Raw genomic sequence first — 17,734 nt, 5'->3', positions numbered from 1 at the left:
TCTTTTTGAATTAGGTGTCAACTGGTACAATAATTCGATCGAACTTTTGACATTTATTTTGTAAGAGGTACAATATCTATCATAGTATTAAGTTTACTCACCAATAAACTTTACTGCTGTGAATTCCTTAAATTGCAAGAATATTTGCTATAATTTAAGGAGTAAAAAAAGACAAGTATAAAACGCAACGATTTCTATTCACTTATCACAAAAAGAGACTCCGCAAACGGCGACCCACGCCTTGTCTATCGTACAAAATATTGAATTTATTAACAAATTGATTAATATTGTTGCAACCTTTTGTTATGATACCAAGGTAGGTCATCAAACCGAAGTCGTTGCATTGCTGGAAAGAGTCAATAATTTAATGCGTTATACGTGAAACAAAATTCTTACTTGGAAATGTGGATAGCGCGTACTCACATTGTAAAAATCAGCTTTGAATTTGGGATTGTTTAAAACTGGCAATCTGTGTCCCAAAGAACAGGCTGCTCTCAAAACTTCATGGTTTCCTTTCAATTCCCCGCTTTGTACTGCTTGCACGTATTTCAGAACCAATTTTACTCTGGAGTGCAACATTTTTATAGCACTGTGCTGAGCAGTCAGATGCTCTGCAACTGTATAATATTTATTTGAGATTTCATCTTCGATTGTTTGAAGCATTAAGAAACAAATAAATACGAGTTGTATTACCTAAGGAACTTTCTCCTTGATCGTTACTACACATTCTTGCTACATGATCGACCCCAATTCTTTCAGCCTCTTCTGTTGCCAGTGTATAAGTTAATGGAACAAATAGCATTGTAGCTTCCCCATTTACTAAATCAATTACTGACTCGTACATGGAAACGGACAATTGCTATAAAGAATAACAAAATTCCATTAAATTCCACATAATAATTTCAGTCAATAGAAAAATCTGATGTAAATGCATACATCTGTATTTTTTGGTCTTGGGTCAAGTTTCAATAACACAGGACTTTCATTGATCTCGCAAAGTTGCTTGTGCACTCTGATGTCCCTTTCATTGGGCATATCCCCTGTTGTGTACCACCCCAAGAAGTCCATTTCACTGAAGACTTGCTTAAACTGTTCTTCCTTGGTGTTGTAATAATCTCTATCGATTATAACGTCATCTCCAATGCACGTGAACATTAATTCAAAGGAGTTCATGATTTCGATATTACGTCCCTTCTGTTTACCGATCAATGCTCCATAAACTGTAATATATTGAAGTGATGTGAATGTTCCAATTTCTTAACGATACAAACTGTCCTGATTAAAAGCATACCTAACTGATCTGTTCCTTCTTGAGCACGAAGCCTAGTCCAGTGTTCGCTGACATTCATTATGACAAGCGGATGAAGACTAATAGAAACAGACCCAACGGTGCCAGAGGATGCCATCACTTTGATAGCGCTAGGAGGATTCGCGGATACGGTAGGTTTCTTTTCAGCATTATCATCATCGACTTCCATTGGTGTTTCTGTCGGTGCTGCTGCATTGTTTTCGTCAACCTCCATAACGTTTAATTATTCTACTCGTTTGTGACTCAAAATATCGGTAAATGATCTCTACGTAGTACTTAGCGAGGAATCTCGGCGAAGACGATTATACGGCTCCTAATCGACAAAAAAAAAACAAATCCTATCATTGTGATACTATTAAACCATCACAGAATTTAGGAGTATGTTTAATGAGTGAAGGTTAACATAAAAAGGTGTCAAAAGAAACCACTAACGCTGTATCACGCTCGATTGAACTTTCAATGTTTCCTTTTCTTTATAACCTCTATGTACTAAACGTATCTTGAAATAGTACAAATAAGATTGCCATTTTTTTTAGACCAGACTTATACAATACCTAATCAATAACGAAAAATGAATCCTTTTGTTGTGACACTGTCACTTGTCTTCGCTGACACGGACGTACGATAAAAAAAAAAAATGTTAGCTCGAAATCATGATGAACGTTCCTTTCGGAATTTCCATCAGTCCTATATTAATATTCCTCAGACTGTCAAACTTGAGTGTATGCAAATACAAACAGCTCAAAATAAACTTCCTGCGAGGTAAATTATGCTAGGAATCTGTAGAGATGGTGGTCAATCTACATAGAGTTTGCAATCACGATCAGTGGAGAGCCCTCCATTTTCAATGCGTGAATTCAAACTTGTTGTACAAGTTGATTCGTTTCGTACACCTTTACAGTACACCTTTACGGTGTACAAGGTAGAAATTTATCAATAGAATAAATAAAGGGGAGATTTGTTTAATATAATCTATTAGAAAAACAATGTCCCAAACCATGATTCTCTATCTTGTTTAATCTAGAAATTGTCTCCCAAATCCCCAAAGAACAATTACATAGCGAACCTACGCGAATAAGTTTCAGGGCATTTAATCATTTTTTTATTTATTTATAATTCATCGGAAAATAATGCCGAGAACCGCGGTTCTCTATTTGTGGCATTGTTTTTCTGATAAATTACTCTAAATAAATGTTAAAATCATATTAGAGCCAGAGATGCCATAAATAACTATTCTTTAGGACGTTCAATGTTCTCGATTCACTCCAGCGCAAATAGACACATTCGTAGACAATGTAGACATATATTTAAAATAGACTTTTGTGAGGTAAACTGTACGGACTTCGAATCTGTAAAGCAAGTAGTCAGTCTACGTAGAGTTTGTAATCAAATGCACCAAGCGGTACAGCGGCAAAAAAAAAAAACACTAGTAGAATCGCTGTTGGATACAATGATTTGATATTCCTGAGAGAAAGCGATTTGAAATTACTTATTTATTTATGGGTATCGATACGAAGCGGTTACTGGAATAATTGAGACGACACGATGAAACGTTTGGTCGAAAGAATTTAATTCATCGGGGTTCGTTTACAGACCAGGTCTGACGAAATCGTCGAACAGAAAATTCGCGGTCATTGTTATTGTTCCACATGAAGCGGATTACTTCAAGCGATCATGCGTTCCTGAGTTCGATACAGATACATGATACGATATTGTATCAGTTTGACGTTGATTCATTTGTGTTCATTTTAAATTAAAGATACTATCGTTCGTGTTGCTGTGCAATTAGTTAAATCCTTGGTATAGAATACTGCATCGATTTTAAGTAAGTATGTGTAACGATTATACAATTCACGAAAAGCATTTCTAGGTTAGACGGAACGGATCTCGGTTAATAAAGGGTGCAGTTGATTATAAATATCCAGAAATTCGTGACCGTCGTCACCAAAGCTGTTGGAAGAAATCAGGCCAGAAATAATTATCTCGTGTCAGGTGCCGCTTCTTAATCATATTCTTCGAAACACTATAATTTTTCTGACTTTTCAATCTATGCTTAACATTCAATCAGACAAAATATAAGATCAACTGTACCCTAACTAGACCTACGTAAGAAAGAAAAAGACAATCCTTTGATGATCGTACAAGATTTATCGCAAGATATTACCTAAACGATATTACCTATAGATTATTCCACGTTTTTGACGGTAAAGAAGTATTATGCAGAATTAAAGGTATCAAGTTTTCCTTGGGGGAAGATTTTGCTTGTACTATTGACATTTCGTCGTGATGGAGAAGTTCATAGGAATCCATCAGCTAAAGGGAATACTGAAAAGTTTTCCAAGGAACATGAAGTTTTGCTTTGCATACGGATCCGGTGCATTTAAACAAATAGACAACGAGTCTAACAATATGTTAGACCTTATTTTCGTTGTTCGTAACGCGAATCAATGGCACGCAGAGAATTTAGAACTCAATCCTAAGCATTACGCTCAGCCATTGAAGCTTCTTGGACATAGAACTATCGCTAATGTGCAAGAGAACTGGGGTGCCAAAATATATTATAATACATTGGTTAAAATGTCAGAGGGATGTACCATAAAATATGGAGTAATCTCTGAGGTTTCGCTGGTAGAAGACTTACTAGACTGGAATGACTTGTATTTGGCTGGAAGGTTGCACAAACCTGTGAAAGTATTGGTGGAACCGAGCGAACACTCTCAATTACCTACAGCTTTGGTACAAAATTTACATTCTGCCGTACACGCTGCGCTATTATTGCTTCCGCAACACTTCACGGAAGTCGATTTTTACAAAACTATAGCCGGTCTGTCGTATATCGGCGATTTTCGAATGACTTTCGGTGAAAATAAAGATAAAGTTAACAATATCGTTTTGCCCCAACTGGAACAATTCAAACAATTGTACGCTCCAATTTTGCAACATTTCGAGAATTGTATGGATATACCAAAGTCGGATCAAACGGGTGTCACCTGCCATCAAGATACAAGCCCGGAGACGAAAATACATCATTTGAATCAGTTACCTAGAACACCGCAGGTCAGACTTGTCAGAGCATGGTCGCAGGGTCCAAGATCGAAGGATACCGAGGACTGTCTGCGTGCGATCGCGTACGATCCCGAATGCGGCAAAATACTGGAAGACTCTTTGGAACAAATCGTATGGAGATCAAGCGTCACGCAAAGTCTGAAGGGAATCGTTACTGCTGGGCTTGTGAAATCTGTTATGTATGGCGGAAGAAAGATAATGAAGATGTTACAAACAAGTCAGCCGACAAAGGCGTTACCTGAGCCACGTCGAAGCAAAGTCGAAAGAATAGTAGAGACTATGAAGAACCAGACACAGCCGAAAGGAACAGAGAAACGCATAGAGTAGTAATTACGCATCCCTTTTAGTCATACTTTAATTCTGTCATATGTACAATGTTTCATACAGCTGTGTTTTAATAAACTTATTTAGTCAAATTGTGACTAACTGTTTTTCCTAAGGATTGTTTAATGCCTTAAGCGCTTTACGATATACTTTTAACGGGACACGATGCGATATTCTTAAGTTTCTTTGTTAAGTATTACTCACGCTGCAGACTAGAAGGATTAGCATTTAAAATTAATCGTCGCTATATACGTACATATATATACATATATATATCTTACAATACATCTAACGAATTGATTATCTCTATCGAAAATTAAATTTGTCGTACTTTCCAGCGAATAACTAAGTCATGACTACAATGGATTCTGATTCTGAGAGTCAGGACAGCGACGACGGTCGACGTTTTCGCTTTGAAGCCACCCGCAAAGATAACGTCCATCCAGAAGCGAAACTGGGAAAACACTCGAGATCGAAATCGGACTGTAAATCCAGCTACAACGACGCAGAGTATAGAGATAGGAAAGAAAAATCGAAGCACGACAGCAGCAGAAGAGAGCACAGATCTTCGAAAGAGCAGGACGCGACCGACAGGGATCTTAAGCATTCGGGAAAATACTCGAAACACAGCCACGAGTCGAGAAGCTCGAGACGAGAGGACGGCAAGGACTACAGGAGTACGAGGGACGTCAGCATAGACTCGAAAAGCTCAGCCGTGTCCTCGAAGCGTAAAACGAGAGACGCGAAGCGTTACAGAGATCAGGATCGGGGCGAGCATCGTAAGCACAGGTCTCAGGAACGATCGCACAGCAGAACAGAGGACGACAGATCCCAAAACGACAAGTATAGGAACAAATCTCACGAGAAGTACAAGCGGCACTCGCGCGACAGAAGCCGCGACAGGAGCTACCAGTCGCATAAACCGAGATCGTCGGATCATGGCAGATTCCGGGGTGAACTCGAGCGACACAATTCGCACAAGAGAGCGAAAGAGGACGCGGACCAACGGTTACAGGAACTCTCCTCGCCGAAGAACGCGGAACAGGGTCGTACCGACAACGAATTGCTGACGAAAAGAAATTTATCCATGGAGAGTCAAGAGTACAAAGAGCTAGACTTGTCCGAGTTCGACGTGCTATCAGAGACTGACGAGAACTTATCCGATGGTTCGGACGTTGGGAACAAATGTTCGTTATCGAGGCATCACAAGGCAAAGACGAAAAAACGAAATTCGAACGACGAGTGCGAGAATTCAACGAAAAAACAAGCGATAGAAAGCGAACACTCGGAAGGCTCGCCTAAGGTAAATGAAAGGAAGAATGATATGTCGTCTGGTTCCAGTAATAATAATCCTGGTGCCGTTTCAGATTCCGCATTAGGTAGCGCGTCGCCTATATTGACGGAAATCACGGAAGATAGTACGAATATCGTTGACGAAAGATGTAAACCCGAATTAATGAATTTGAACAGCGAGGAAGGAAATTTTAGTTCCACTGAGAAAGCTTCCTTGCGCGTTAGCAATTGCGATTCCCCAAAAGTAACGGATGTCTCTGCCGTTGAAGAAGACTCCTCGTACGGGCCGAGCTTACCACCGCCATTAATAGCTGATTCTTCCAGTAACGCAAAGCCAGTGAAAGCTACGAATTTCATAGGACCTTGTTTACCAGAAATCGACGCGCAAGATCTAACCGAGAGATCCGACGTTGACACGACGAGTGGCAACGATCAAATTGTTTTAAGTCGAGAAGATTCCGATGGCGATGCAGATATTACCTTTGGCCCGGCGTTGCCACCGCATTTGATACAACAAGCGTGTAGCGATGAAACAAAGACGAAAATCATAGGCCCCGCTCTTTCGAATTTCGCGAAATTTGAGGATAACAAGGAAACCGAGCAAGCAGAGTCTGAAAACGAAGACGCGATCGGTCCCCTACCGGTCGATCATCCAGCATTGAGGACTAGCAATGTGTATAAACAATTGGAGCAGAGAGCACAACAAATTAAGAATGAGAAGAAAGACGAGGTAACGCAAATCGTAGTTCACGCAACAGCTTTTGTGCAATCCATTTTTTGCTGGAAAACGTGTAACGTTCAATGATATTTCAGGACGATAGTACTTTAAATCAACGAGAGGAGTGGATGACAGAATTACCTCCGGCACAGGTCAGTAACCTAGGACTAGCGCCGCGAAAGTTCCGCGTTAGAGCAGGTCCGGACATGTCCGACAGGTCGTGTTGGACGGACACTCCAGCAAAGAGAGCTGAGAAACAGAGGCAACGGGTAAGCGTTGATACGATCTTTCTTTATCTTTCTTAGAGTCATTGGTAATTACACCTAACGCTGGAAATGTTTCGTCATTTTAGGAGGAGGAGGTTCTTAATAATTTAAAAAAACCGCCCACGGAGCCGACTAAAGAAAGCAACGAGACCGAAAGTGGGAAAAGTAGAAAGCGCGAGAAATCCCTTCTGGAAGTACATCAGAGTAAACTTGAAAAGAAGAAAAAGGTACTTTCGTGACGACCAAATTTCAATGTTTTCATGCTTTGGAAAAATTAATGAGATAAAATATCAATTTCAGAAGGAGGAGAAGAAGGCAAAACTGACCGGGCAAACGATTAGAAGACCGTTCGACAGAGATATCGACTTACAGATAAATCGATTCGATCAAGCTCAGAAGAACGCTGTTATAAGCAAAGCACAATACCTCGACGAAAGGTTTTCACGCGGAAAGATCTAGTAAGATTTTAGTAAATTAGTAACATTTTACAAAGATAATAAGTTTTTGCGCAGTGTACATTTGTAATTTGGCTCACTGTAAGCGATATTGCTAATGAGTGCCTTTAACTACAAATGATGTAATTCGATTTTCATTTACAACGGGATCGAATTCTTTCTTTCTCTCTCTCTCTCTCTCTCCTTCTTTTTTTAAATTAACTTTTTTCCACTTGTTCAATGCTTGATGGTTTTATCGATTGTTCGTCACTATAAGTGGCATTGACGTTGATATTATGACGACGCCACTGTTTCGAAAACACGAATTTCCGCAAGATATATATATATATAAATATATATATAGTACATTATGGTGTAAATTCGATTAATTACGCTCGAGATATGTATAAAACGCCTGCATTATACATACATCTTTTTTTATTGACTTTACCGATAATCATATCGACTTAAATCTGTATTGTGTATGTACATTACACTATTGAATTGTATACTTCGTAAATGATCGTTCTTCATGCCTGTGATGTATATATACGTGTAATATTCACCTATTGTATCATAAAACATTGTAATCCAGTAAGTAATCGAACCTCACGTTAAGTAGGAAAACGGAACCATAAAAGACATAACGCTCTACGAACTTCGAAAACGAAATACGCTTCTCCTTTTCTGTTCGTGTATCACAGAATCAACTTTATCTGTGATAAGGGAAAAAAAAATGTTTGGAGATATTAAATTTTTAGTCCAATGTAAACAGTTATGATTGCACCACGTGTACTTTAAATATACTTTTTACGAAAACTATTATGTACATTCAATTTGTTTAATGAACCAAATAAAGCTTTTTACTCCGCCTGGAAATACTGGACATCCTCGTATGTGGACTCGAGTGTCTAAGCTATCAATGCGCTTTAGTGTTACGTCTCCTTTAAAATATTTCATCGTGCGTACTATATAGCATCTCCTTTAAGAATTTGGATAGCTGCCGTTTAAATGGACGCCATACGTTTAAATAGACGCAGGTTAATTCTCTCATGGTACACAAACGACTGTGCCGTGAAAATCGATGAATAACGAGCTGACATTTAATTGAATTTAAATTTAGCGCTTGTACCGCATGTGAATAAGCACGTCCGGCCTTAAGCTGTCAGATAATTCCGTGGGAAAATAAAGGAAAACGTATATATGTATGACATCCGCGTGACTTCAGTGATCGGGTTGCGAAAAAAATTCGTTTTCAATCAGGGAAGTCGTGCGCTAATCTTTCTCGTGTCACGTACGAACGGTCGACTCTCTTTCTCGTCTCTATTTATGAATGGGGGGCCACTCCGCCGCTGTCGAACACGGTAGCGAACAGTATCCGAGCTCTGACATACTCTGGTGAACCTTACTCGATTATTTAATCATCGTCGCAGTCGATCTTGCGTTGTCGAACGAGTTCTACGCCGTGATTAGTAAACCACGTTGTTTCGTGACATCCTCATAACCTCAAAAAATCGTAGGAGGACGGGGAGAGAGAGAGAGAAAACAGGAAAAAATAAGGTGTATAAATGACATGCGACGGATGATAGTCCATCTCGCTGCACACTGCTGATAATACCAACGAAAATTACTACGTGTGCGTGGGTGTTGATGTGCGCATACATGTATATATACGCATTACGCCGTTGAACGTCCCCTGCGTGTTGTGCACAGCGTATTTTTCTGGATGAAAAGAAGCGAAAGAACAATCAGTACGTATAGAAGTTATCAACGCGACATGCGTCGAGTAACACGGCTGATAAAGAGGTATTCAGGGTTAAATCTGCACGGATTTCGCTTCCTTCGCCGTACCTGATTACTGCGCGCATGTATATATGTGCACCGTCTTCGTGTCTGTATGGATGTCATCTTTCTTTTTTTTTTTCACGTCGATTGATATACACACAGAGAAAGCCATTATCGTCATCTATTCCGTTCGTCAATCTGTCAAACTTCGTACGTTGTATTTACAATCTTGTCCTTTTTTTTTTTTTTGACCGCTGACTCAGGTACGAGTACCTGTACCCTTCTGTTTACGGATTCGTTTATCGAGCTATTAATCGATGTAGTGTTTTTATACCGCTTTATAGGAAGCATTACGAATAAATGTTTTCACGTTGCGACGTTTTTGCATATCTGTGTTTCCTGATTTGATTTTATTTGTTTATCTAAGCTGAATCAAAAACTGCCACACGAGGCATGAAGTTTTTTTTTTTTTCGAAATCACCGTGAAATTTGTTACGTAGGAAACGTTGAAATTGAACGAATAAATTAACGACGTTTTCGTGATATGGAGATACCTCCAATTTGCTGCTTTTCATCGACGAGAATGTAATAAATGACATGTAATTATGACGTGGAGAATGTTTTTTGTTTTTTAGTAAATATACGTGCAGTTAATAAGCTGCTCGATACCAGCTGTGTTGTACCTTTTATTTTGCACATTATGCACTGCGTTACGAGTACATACATTGTATTTATTTTTATAGGACTGCTGTATCCTATACCTTGTGATGGATACATTGCTATCATTGAATTGAATGTAGCATATGATGATTCGCACAAAGAAATTTTTAATGGAATATTAAAGTTGACAGGACGGGGTATATTTCTGATATTTTAAAAGATGAGACAGTGTTGCGTAAACCATCAACTTCAGCTATGGCTTTTGTTACTTGTTGTTTGCGTTGTGTACAACAGAGCAGATATTTTGGTATTTTCTGCAGCCGCGAGGCATCAGATAGAAGAGGAATTTAGAGATATACCAGCTAGATTTGGCGGCTTAATACCATCAGAGGGAATTAAGGTATTTATTGTTTGATTGTACTTTGTATTGTATTCACATTCATGGTAAATTTTATTAGGGTATGGTGGTATATGCGGACCCACCCCCAGCTTGCCAAGAAATACAGGGTCCTCCAAATATTACCGGTTACAATGGTAATTGGATAGCTTTAATTTCTCGCTATAATTGTACCTTTGAAGTAAAAGTTCGAATGGCACAGAAAGCTGGATATGATGCTGCAATTATACATAATGTGAACAGCAATCAGCTAGGTAAATGTATATATTATACAATTAAGCAACAATTTTAAATATAGATCTCAAAGTTAATTGTAAAGATCTACGATAGTTATTGCAATTATGCCTCAAGTCTTTGGATAAATGCATAAACATAAATGTATATATATATGTATGTATATATGTATATATATTTTTTTGTAGAACCAATGGTGGCTGAACATCCTACAGGGATATTAATACCATCTGTATTTGTCAGTGAAATCACAGGATTAATTATTAAAGAAAATTATTTATACGACGAGTTATATTTTGTACTCATTAACAATGATACACCGTTCAATATTACACATTTACTTTTGCCTTTTGCTATTGTTCTTGGGTTATGCTTTCTAGTCATGATTATTTTCATGGTAAGGCTGGATAGTAAACTATTCAAGTGACGTTAAAATTATCGTGCCTTCGATAAGTATCCATATTCAAAACATCTTCTTAAACATTGTAGATCGTCAGATGTATTAAGAATAGAAGAAGGCAACAAAGACATATGTTACCTTACTCGAGTTTAAAGAAAATCCCTACGCACAAATATACAAAAGGTGATCCATACGAAACATGTGCTATTTGTTTAGATGACTATATAGAAGGTGAAAAATTAAGAGTTCTGCCTTGCGCCCACGGTTAGTATATTCATTACGAGATTAAATATCTTTTTTATCATCGTTATAAATATTTTCAGTGGCATTAATCTCAATTAATTTCAGCGTACCACGTGAAATGTATCGACCCTTGGTTAACGAAAAATCGTAGGGTCTGTCCGGTCTGTAAACGAAAAGTTTTTGCAGCGGACGAACAAGTTGTTACTGACGAAAGTGATTCAGACGCTGACGATACGACACCTTTATTTCGTGACGGTCATCGAGGTATGGGCATCGCGATATCGAGGCTTTCGCGATTGATGTTAACCGAAATGACGCGAAAGTAATGAAAAATGTTTCGTTAGGCACCCAGGGTGGAACGTTTACATCGCATGAAAATCCGTGGTTGGTTAGAATATCGCGTGGCAGATCCCAAACTGGACAGTTGTCGAATCAGTCGAGTAGCAGTTCTGATTCCGAAGAATCTCTTTATAATGACGTGGACGATGTGAGCGTTGGAGAACGATCTAATGGAACTGTCTTCATGGTATCGGGTACCCTTAGCATTAACGGTAAGAAATTTTCGTTATTCTCAACTATTTCGCTGCAAAGTAGACCACGTTTAGGACTTTAATGATTTAATATTAGGTGAATTACCAGAAGCAGAACGTACTGCGAGCAGTGCAAACCCTGTAGTACAGTGAATTTACATACAGCCGTTCATGGATTTGCAGCGTCTATCGTTCATGTTACTGCAGGTCGTAATAAACAGATCGAGACTACGAACCTAAGTACAGTGGATTCCGAAAGACATGACAGTTGTGCGTACGATTTTCGTAGGTTCCCGGTTTATTGTCCTTCGCGGGACGTTCGTTGTCTGTCACGGATAAGATCTACGCATACTTTTACATGGTATTACGAGACTTGACAGAGGAATGCTAGAAATACACGATCGTGAAGCGGAAGAGCATTTTTCATGTTTTAAAGATTTGATTTTTTTTTTTATTTGAAATAAGTGAAGTGTCGGGCATACTTTTTTTTTGTCATAAGTGTTGAAAAGTTAATATATAAATCTGACTCTTTATGTGACAAGCATCGCTCTTCAAGCATTTTTTTTACACCCCGTATTTTATATAAAGGTAAATAGAAACGTTACTATCGAGGATGGTTGGTCTACCATTATTCTATCGATAAGAATCATTGCTTATCCCATCAGCTTGCTTCGATTAAAGGTCGCTTTAGACACATTGTTAATAATTACTTGATAGTTAAGACTGCAAATTATTTTTTAGCCGTACATCCGAGAAATCAAATGTTTCGAATAGCGCGAAGCGAATTACGATACCGCCATCTTCGAAATATTGTTTTACTCGAATGCGTTGCATTCACAGTTTTATGGCCTACGTATTTTACGTTTGCGCATAAATTACCGATTTTTGCGTACGTTTACCTCCTCTGTTTAGTTACCACAGCATGAATACTTTTTCTTCTTTAATCTATACGAATATAAATATCTTCGAATAATCGAATATTTTCAGCTATTTCATTAACGCTAAATGACGATCACTGGTGATATATAGTAAATTACGGTGTAAGATGTACCTTGGCGACATAGGCCGCGATATATGAATTTATAAATATTATTTGTTACTACATATACATATATACATATATATATATATAAATAACTTTAAAGACCAAAAATAGAATTCCTTTTAATCCAGGACGTATAGAGTTTAACCAAAAAATTGTAAACTCGTAACGATTAACACTTTCAAACGTCAGGGGCGTTACGTCGATCGAGCCGAATCTTTAGAATTTAAGTGTCCCGAAGTGTAACGCTGATGAAACAATTTTACAAGGAAATATAATGAAATTTCAGCAGTACTTGTTCGAATTCGTTCGTTTCTGTGTAACTAAGTAATACAGAATAACGTTACCGTGTTTCGTATAACTAATCATTTTTCTTTTTTTTCTACGCAAATTCTGTACGTTTATATGTGTAACTCTAATTAGTGCCTACGGTCATTTCCTAATTGTGAATTGTCACGTGTCCGAAACCATAAAATTTATGTGTGTCGATGGCGTTTTACCGTATTAAGTTACACTTTTTCGAAAGAATGGAATGAAGGTTGTACAAAACTGTGTATATAGTTAGTATGAGAAACTTTGTTATGTATATATACATATATATGTATATTGTACAATATCGAGGATTTAACTTTTACTTGATTACTACTACGACGTCTGAATCGGAAAATTAGACACACTATTGTCTTATTGTTCAACGTTAGGTGTATTGTCCAAATAAAAATAAAAAGTATTTATATTTTGTATTTTACATCATGCTTCTGGTATCCTTGTGGGTGAAAGCATACGATGAACTCTATCCGAATTATTTTTATTTAATTTGGGTAATGAACTTTTGAAAAGAATCCGTGAAGTATTAAGATTTTGATTATGCAAGTAAATAAACAATGTATCGTGCATAAGATAGAGATATTTGATTAAATATTATCCTCTCTAGGAACGTACATACGATAAAGATAAGATAATATTTTGGAAAATATTTGAGGTATTATATCAGCACGTTGTTTATAATTCTGCTACTCGAGATATTACCGTGGTTTACCATTTAGGTAAAATGGAAACGGTTCGCGCAAACAAAGGGAACGTATCGGTGCTCGCAATGATTATCTCTTATCGCGTTAAGTAGTTTTCCGGGTTTCTGCATCCTTTCATAAAAGAATCGGAGATTTTCAAACGATTATCTTGATCGTCAACGGAACAACAAAGGAATGGCAGCCGAAGAGGACGCTTCGGAACGACCTCGCGTGCTTTATTTTTGCAAGAAACGAGTGTTACTCGAGCATGGAGCGAAGATAAACACATTGACCTTCGAACCTCGTCGTCGAGAAGAATTCTATATTGGAGCGACTCAACGAGTGTATTCCAACGATTAATCGGGGTCGTTTCCGACCCATGTAACATTTCTCTTATCTGTGCATCCCAGAATAAACATTTTTATCAGTCTTTTATTTCTCTACTTTAACCTACGATTCCTAACCGTTCTTCTTTTAGATATTAGTAATTAACGAATGGAGAAAAAGAAGAAGAAATATGCGATTTAGATAGTGCAGATAGAGAAGAAGGAAAGTTTTTTTTCCCAGGGAAGCAATTTCTCTGGAGTAATTGAATTGACATTGAAACGAATTCTTGGCATGACTAATACGAGGTGGCATATAAAAAAGAAAGAAGCAGGATTCTGTAGCGATTAGCCCGACCTAAAGAGAGTAAGAGGCAAGTAGGAAGGGGAGCGACGCGGGGCCGTTGGAAAAGGGGGCAAAGTGTAAGAAAGTTCTGCGGTTGCATAGAGGGAAGAGGTTCTAACGGTGTTCCGTTGAGAGAGAGCGAGAGTGGCCGCGCGTGACGGCACAATGCCGTTTGAATTCGTCTCCTCGTTGTGTTGAGAAAAAATCGCTCAGAGACGGCCGCGATGGCGAGGAGAGATCGTGCCTCGGCTCCTCGTGGTGCTCCGGTCCTCTCCACCTTCGCTATCACAGCAACCCCGATTCTTTTCCACCACCCGTTTGAGGATCTTTCTTGCCCGTCCTCTCGATCGTCTCCTCTTACTCGCGACTCGTGTTCGACTCGTCCCTACCACTCCACCCCGTCGCGGCTTATTTAGAAGCGGGCCACCGAATCAGGCACGTTCGATGCCCACCGAGAGTTGGCTTCCAGTTACGACACGTATGCAACTAATTGCGGATACGTTCACATGAGTCGCGGAAATATTTCTACAGACTGCGGAGCTTCCAGCTCGCATGACACACGTAGGTCCACTCTCGGTGGAATGATTTAACACTCCGAGCTTGAACACGAGGAAAGCTTGAGATTGAGGAAACGTGCAATTTATATTAACGATGATTGGACGACGTTAAGATGACACGAATCTTTAGACGAGTGGCGTGTACTTTAAGTATGCAATTACTGTACGTGCACTTTAAATATGTAGGAGAAATATGTTTAGAAACGGGCGCTGATTACTTTGGATCCGTGTAGTTTATCGTAATACTGTTTTCGTTCGAAACGGGGAATCGAAATTTTGTTGCACCGATTGCAGGTGTGCGTTCGCAGCGCTCTTCGGTAAGACGTTGCGTAACCGAACGTTAATTGTTACGCGTTCATTGACAATGCTTGTTTTAAACACGTCGCACCAGGTATTACGCAACGGTTATTCTTCCTTGATTATACGGAAGCGATTATAACAACAAAGCATTGGACGAACTGTTGGAGAACACGTCGACCAGTGCCCGGCGTTGGAGCTGCTGAAGCAACACCTGATGGCGCACCTCTTAAGGTCACCTTGAGGATCTTCAAGGTCGCCAATATATTTTTTGAACGAAATCATTTATCTGTATCGTTATGACTAGACTGCGGATCTTTCGGCAAAATAAAACGTTTGTAAACGTACCTACAAAAACTGAATCTAAATAGGAATTTATTTTACTCTGTATTATATGAATTTTACTCTGTATGAATTTTACTTTCAATATTTTTTATATTATCGGCTACTGCGCCCATCCTATTTTCTTGCAGATTTTCTTTTCGTTCAGATTTTCTATAAATGCATAAAAATCCGAAGTCTAGTTTCGACATCGCAGCAGATTTCAAGACGAGTACGGTGACACACGATGCTACAAGTAACCTCCAGTAATGATTACTCGTACAAATTTAGGTTAACAGAGTCTGTACCGCACATTTTAACACAATCTGTACATGCATGCACGCTTATACTTGAGACGAGGCACGAGTACTCATTATTTAGTCGACAAACGGCATTGTCCCAATTAGGCATGACGATTTTGTAACGATATTATTACTCATCGGTATCGAGTCATATCGCCTCGCGAACAATAAGCTACGGTTCGTTGATTGCGAAAGAACAGCGCGCCGTTTCTTTCTCTTCGTTTAGATTGCGATTAGTTTGCTTACAAAGAGATTATCGCCCGCGGAATGATTTATGGGGGGAACTGACGATTAGCAGAAATTCAGTGTCGCTTCATTCTACATTAGACACGCCAGACGAGGAAAACACTACTCTGGATAAAACTAGTTCTATATAAAAATACTTATATTCTACAAACAATGTAACGCTCACAGCCTCTATCTTAAGAGTTCGAGGTCTTAACGAATAAACACCATCTGCAACGTAAGATGGTATTCAAGGGTTATTTCTAAGACGAGGAAACACGCTAATCTGGATAAAACTACTCCTCAGTGTCGCTTCATTCTACATTAGACACGCCAGAGCTCAGTCATTTTTAACGCGATTGCATCAGGCTACTTTAACCCTTACACAATGATACCCTTCTTATTTAATACATTACATCAAAATATTTACTTCTAAGCATGGTCCCATAGATTCATTGACTGCACGGAGTGGTCAGAGACGATTCGAAAAATGTTTAACAAAGCCACGGTTCGTTCCAAGTCTGAATCTCCTTTTCCAAGCTTTTATTTATAACAGAATTCAACTACAATCCCGACTTAACGGGATTACGCCTGTATCCTGCGATTTTCAAATAACTGCGATGCTCTGCGCTACATACTTATCGGCGATCCGGGGTTCTCAATCAGAAAGCATCGTAAATCCGATGGAAAAGTAACACGAGAAAGATAAATACCTAACTCTAATGAATATTTCAACGCTACGTGATTTTTTATTGTTTCCAATACCTGCTAAAGTAACGCCATTGCGTGATTTAAAAAAAAAAAAAAACAAATAAACTGACACGCGAGTGACCTAATTTTGAGATGTGCGAGACGTGCGCGCGAGTGTAACATTTATTTTTATTTTACAGTTCATTTCGTTGGGATCCCCCGTCCTTAAGGAAGTAGGTAAACAGTCGCTTTCAAGTGACTCCCGACATTATTATTTCCTGCGTTTATTAACACGCCTCGATCATTCTTCGTGGCCCACTTCTGGGAGCAATACTCATCTATACGACAGTTACTATGTTTTACATAAGGAATTTCAATTACGCAAACATTTTCTTATTTGTACGTTATGTGCATTCCTCTCGAATCGAGAGGAATTTATAATTTAATATTCGGCATAGATGCGTTTGCGTAATCTCTGTATCGCCGTCCGTAGGGAGTACGGTACTTAAACGTATCTATGCAAATTCAATCTGGTACACGTTCGCGCATCTCGACGCGCGAGAAATGCACGCCTGACGTTCTTAAATTTTCGATATCGTTCGATTTTCGTATCCTCTGTCAAGACTCCGCGTTTAGCATTTTTATAGGACCAGACGGTCGTATAGCGATCGCGACACTGGCAACATGCCGACGGTGTCGTTCTTAGGAGTGTTTTCGAGTCCTCTTACGCGTCTACGATTGCAAACATCATCTTGGGAGGAAATTTTTCTTGTACAAACGTCCAGACCTCGGAGGCTGCGAGCTCTTAACGAATAAACACCGTCTGGAATGTAAGATGGCATTCAAGGGTTATTCCTAAGACGAGGAAACTACTCTGGATAAAACTAGTTCTATATACAAATACTTATATTCTACGAACAATGTAAGGCTCTCAGGCGCTATCTTAGGAGCTCGACGTCTTA

The 17,734-nt window shown here is 38.9% G+C and overlaps 4 protein-coding genes and 1 long non-coding RNA gene across 9 annotated transcripts in view; 3 read left to right on the top strand and 2 right to left on the bottom strand.

Moving 5' to 3' along the window:
• Positions 1–33: 33 nt before the first annotated feature.
• Positions 34–2,136, bottom strand: LOC128876327 (COP9 signalosome complex subunit 6). Of its 2 annotated transcripts, none has more exons than XM_054122589.1 (6): positions 1,742–2,136; positions 1,292–1,622; positions 937–1,220; positions 694–859; positions 424–617; positions 34–346 (listed from the first exon to the last, which is right to left on the bottom strand). In XM_054122589.1, exons 2-6 carry the CDS (start codon positions 1,521–1,523, stop codon positions 206–208), a joined length of 1,017 nt encoding a protein of 338 aa, XP_053978564.1. In that variant the 5' UTR covers positions 1,524–1,622; positions 1,742–2,136; the 3' UTR covers positions 34–205. The 2 variants fall into 2 exon arrangements, with proteins under 2 accessions (XP_053978564.1, XP_053978563.1); XM_054122588.1 differs by having other exon boundaries at positions 1,864–2,136.
• Positions 2,137–2,968: 832 nt separating this feature from the next.
• Positions 2,969–4,797, top strand: LOC128877206 (phosphatidate cytidylyltransferase, mitochondrial). The gene is made up of 2 exons (XM_054124325.1): positions 2,969–3,109; positions 3,180–4,797. The coding sequence occupies exon 2, from the start codon at positions 3,596–3,598 to the stop codon at positions 4,700–4,702; it is 1,107 nt and encodes a 368-aa protein (XP_053980300.1). The 5' UTR covers positions 2,969–3,109; positions 3,180–3,595; the 3' UTR covers positions 4,703–4,797.
• Positions 2,996–8,296, top strand: LOC128877204 (serine/threonine-protein kinase prpf4B). 2 transcript variants are annotated; one of them, XM_054124319.1, is made up of 5 exons: positions 2,996–3,134; positions 5,038–6,722; positions 6,806–6,979; positions 7,063–7,203; positions 7,277–8,296. In XM_054124319.1, exons 2-5 carry the CDS (start codon positions 5,052–5,054, stop codon positions 7,433–7,435), a joined length of 2,145 nt encoding a protein of 714 aa, XP_053980294.1. In that variant the 5' UTR covers positions 2,996–3,134; positions 5,038–5,051; the 3' UTR covers positions 7,436–8,296. The 2 variants fall into 2 exon arrangements, with proteins under 2 accessions (XP_053980294.1, XP_053980295.1); XM_054124320.1 differs by lacking the exon at positions 2,996–3,134 and adding an exon at positions 4,573–4,701.
• Positions 8,297–8,435: 139 nt separating this feature from the next.
• LOC128877205 (E3 ubiquitin-protein ligase RNF167) lies at positions 8,436–13,449 on the top strand. Of its 2 annotated transcripts, none has more exons than XM_054124322.1 (8): positions 8,436–9,161; positions 9,939–10,255; positions 10,314–10,506; positions 10,675–10,883; positions 10,976–11,150; positions 11,235–11,393; positions 11,474–11,680; positions 11,769–13,449. In XM_054124322.1, exons 2-8 carry the CDS (start codon positions 10,076–10,078, stop codon positions 11,810–11,812), a joined length of 1,167 nt encoding a protein of 388 aa, XP_053980297.1. In that variant the 5' UTR covers positions 8,436–9,161; positions 9,939–10,075; the 3' UTR covers positions 11,813–13,449. The 2 variants fall into 2 exon arrangements, with proteins under 2 accessions (XP_053980297.1, XP_053980296.1); XM_054124321.1 differs by having other exon boundaries at positions 11,757–13,449.
• A 3,429-nt stretch (positions 13,450–16,878) lies between these two features.
• LOC128877208 (uncharacterized) overlaps positions 16,879–17,734 on the bottom strand; it is a 1,786-nt gene continuing 930 nt past the window's right edge. For both annotated transcript variants that reach the window (XR_008457212.1, XR_008457213.1), the window contains exon 2: positions 16,879–17,595. This is a non-coding gene — a long non-coding RNA (uncharacterized LOC128877208). The remainder of the gene's footprint in view (positions 17,596–17,734) is intronic.

Source organism: Hylaeus volcanicus, chromosome 5 (assembly GCF_026283585.1).
Source record: "Hylaeus volcanicus isolate JK05 chromosome 5, UHH_iyHylVolc1.0_haploid, whole genome shotgun sequence".
NCBI lineage: Eukaryota > Metazoa > Arthropoda > Insecta > Hymenoptera > Colletidae > Hylaeus > Hylaeus volcanicus.
This window is presented reverse-complemented; position numbering and strand designations above follow the sequence as displayed.

Coding starts and splice junctions, on each gene's coding strand:
- LOC128877204 (XM_054124319.1), top strand. CDS start 5,052: ATGACTACAATGGATTCTGATTCTGAGAGTCAGGACAGCGACGACGGT. Junction 6,723..6,805: donor AGAATGAGAAGAAAGACGAG/GTAACGCAAATC, acceptor ATGATATTTCAG/GACGATAGTACTTTAAATCA. Junction 7,204..7,276: donor AACTTGAAAAGAAGAAAAAG/GTACTTTCGTGA, acceptor TATCAATTTCAG/AAGGAGGAGAAGAAGGCAAA.
- LOC128877206 (XM_054124325.1), top strand. CDS start 3,596: ATGGAGAAGTTCATAGGAATCCATCAGCTAAAGGGAATACTGAAAAGT.
- LOC128876327 (XM_054122589.1), bottom strand. CDS start 1,523: ATGGAGGTTGACGAAAACAATGCAGCAGCACCGACAGAAACACCAATG. Junction 860..936: donor CAAGACCAAAAAATACAGAT/GTATGCATTTAC, acceptor TATTCTTTATAG/CAATTGTCCGTTTCCATGTA. Junction 347..423: donor TCAAAGCTGATTTTTACAAT/GTGAGTACGCGC, acceptor GACTCTTTCCAG/CAATGCAACGACTTCGGTTT.
- LOC128877205 (XM_054124321.1), top strand. CDS start 10,076: ATGAGACAGTGTTGCGTAAACCATCAACTTCAGCTATGGCTTTTGTTA. Junction 10,507..10,674: donor TGTGAACAGCAATCAGCTAG/GTAAATGTATAT, acceptor ATTTTTTTGTAG/AACCAATGGTGGCTGAACAT. Junction 11,394..11,473: donor ATTTCGTGACGGTCATCGAG/GTATGGGCATCG, acceptor ATGTTTCGTTAG/GCACCCAGGGTGGAACGTTT.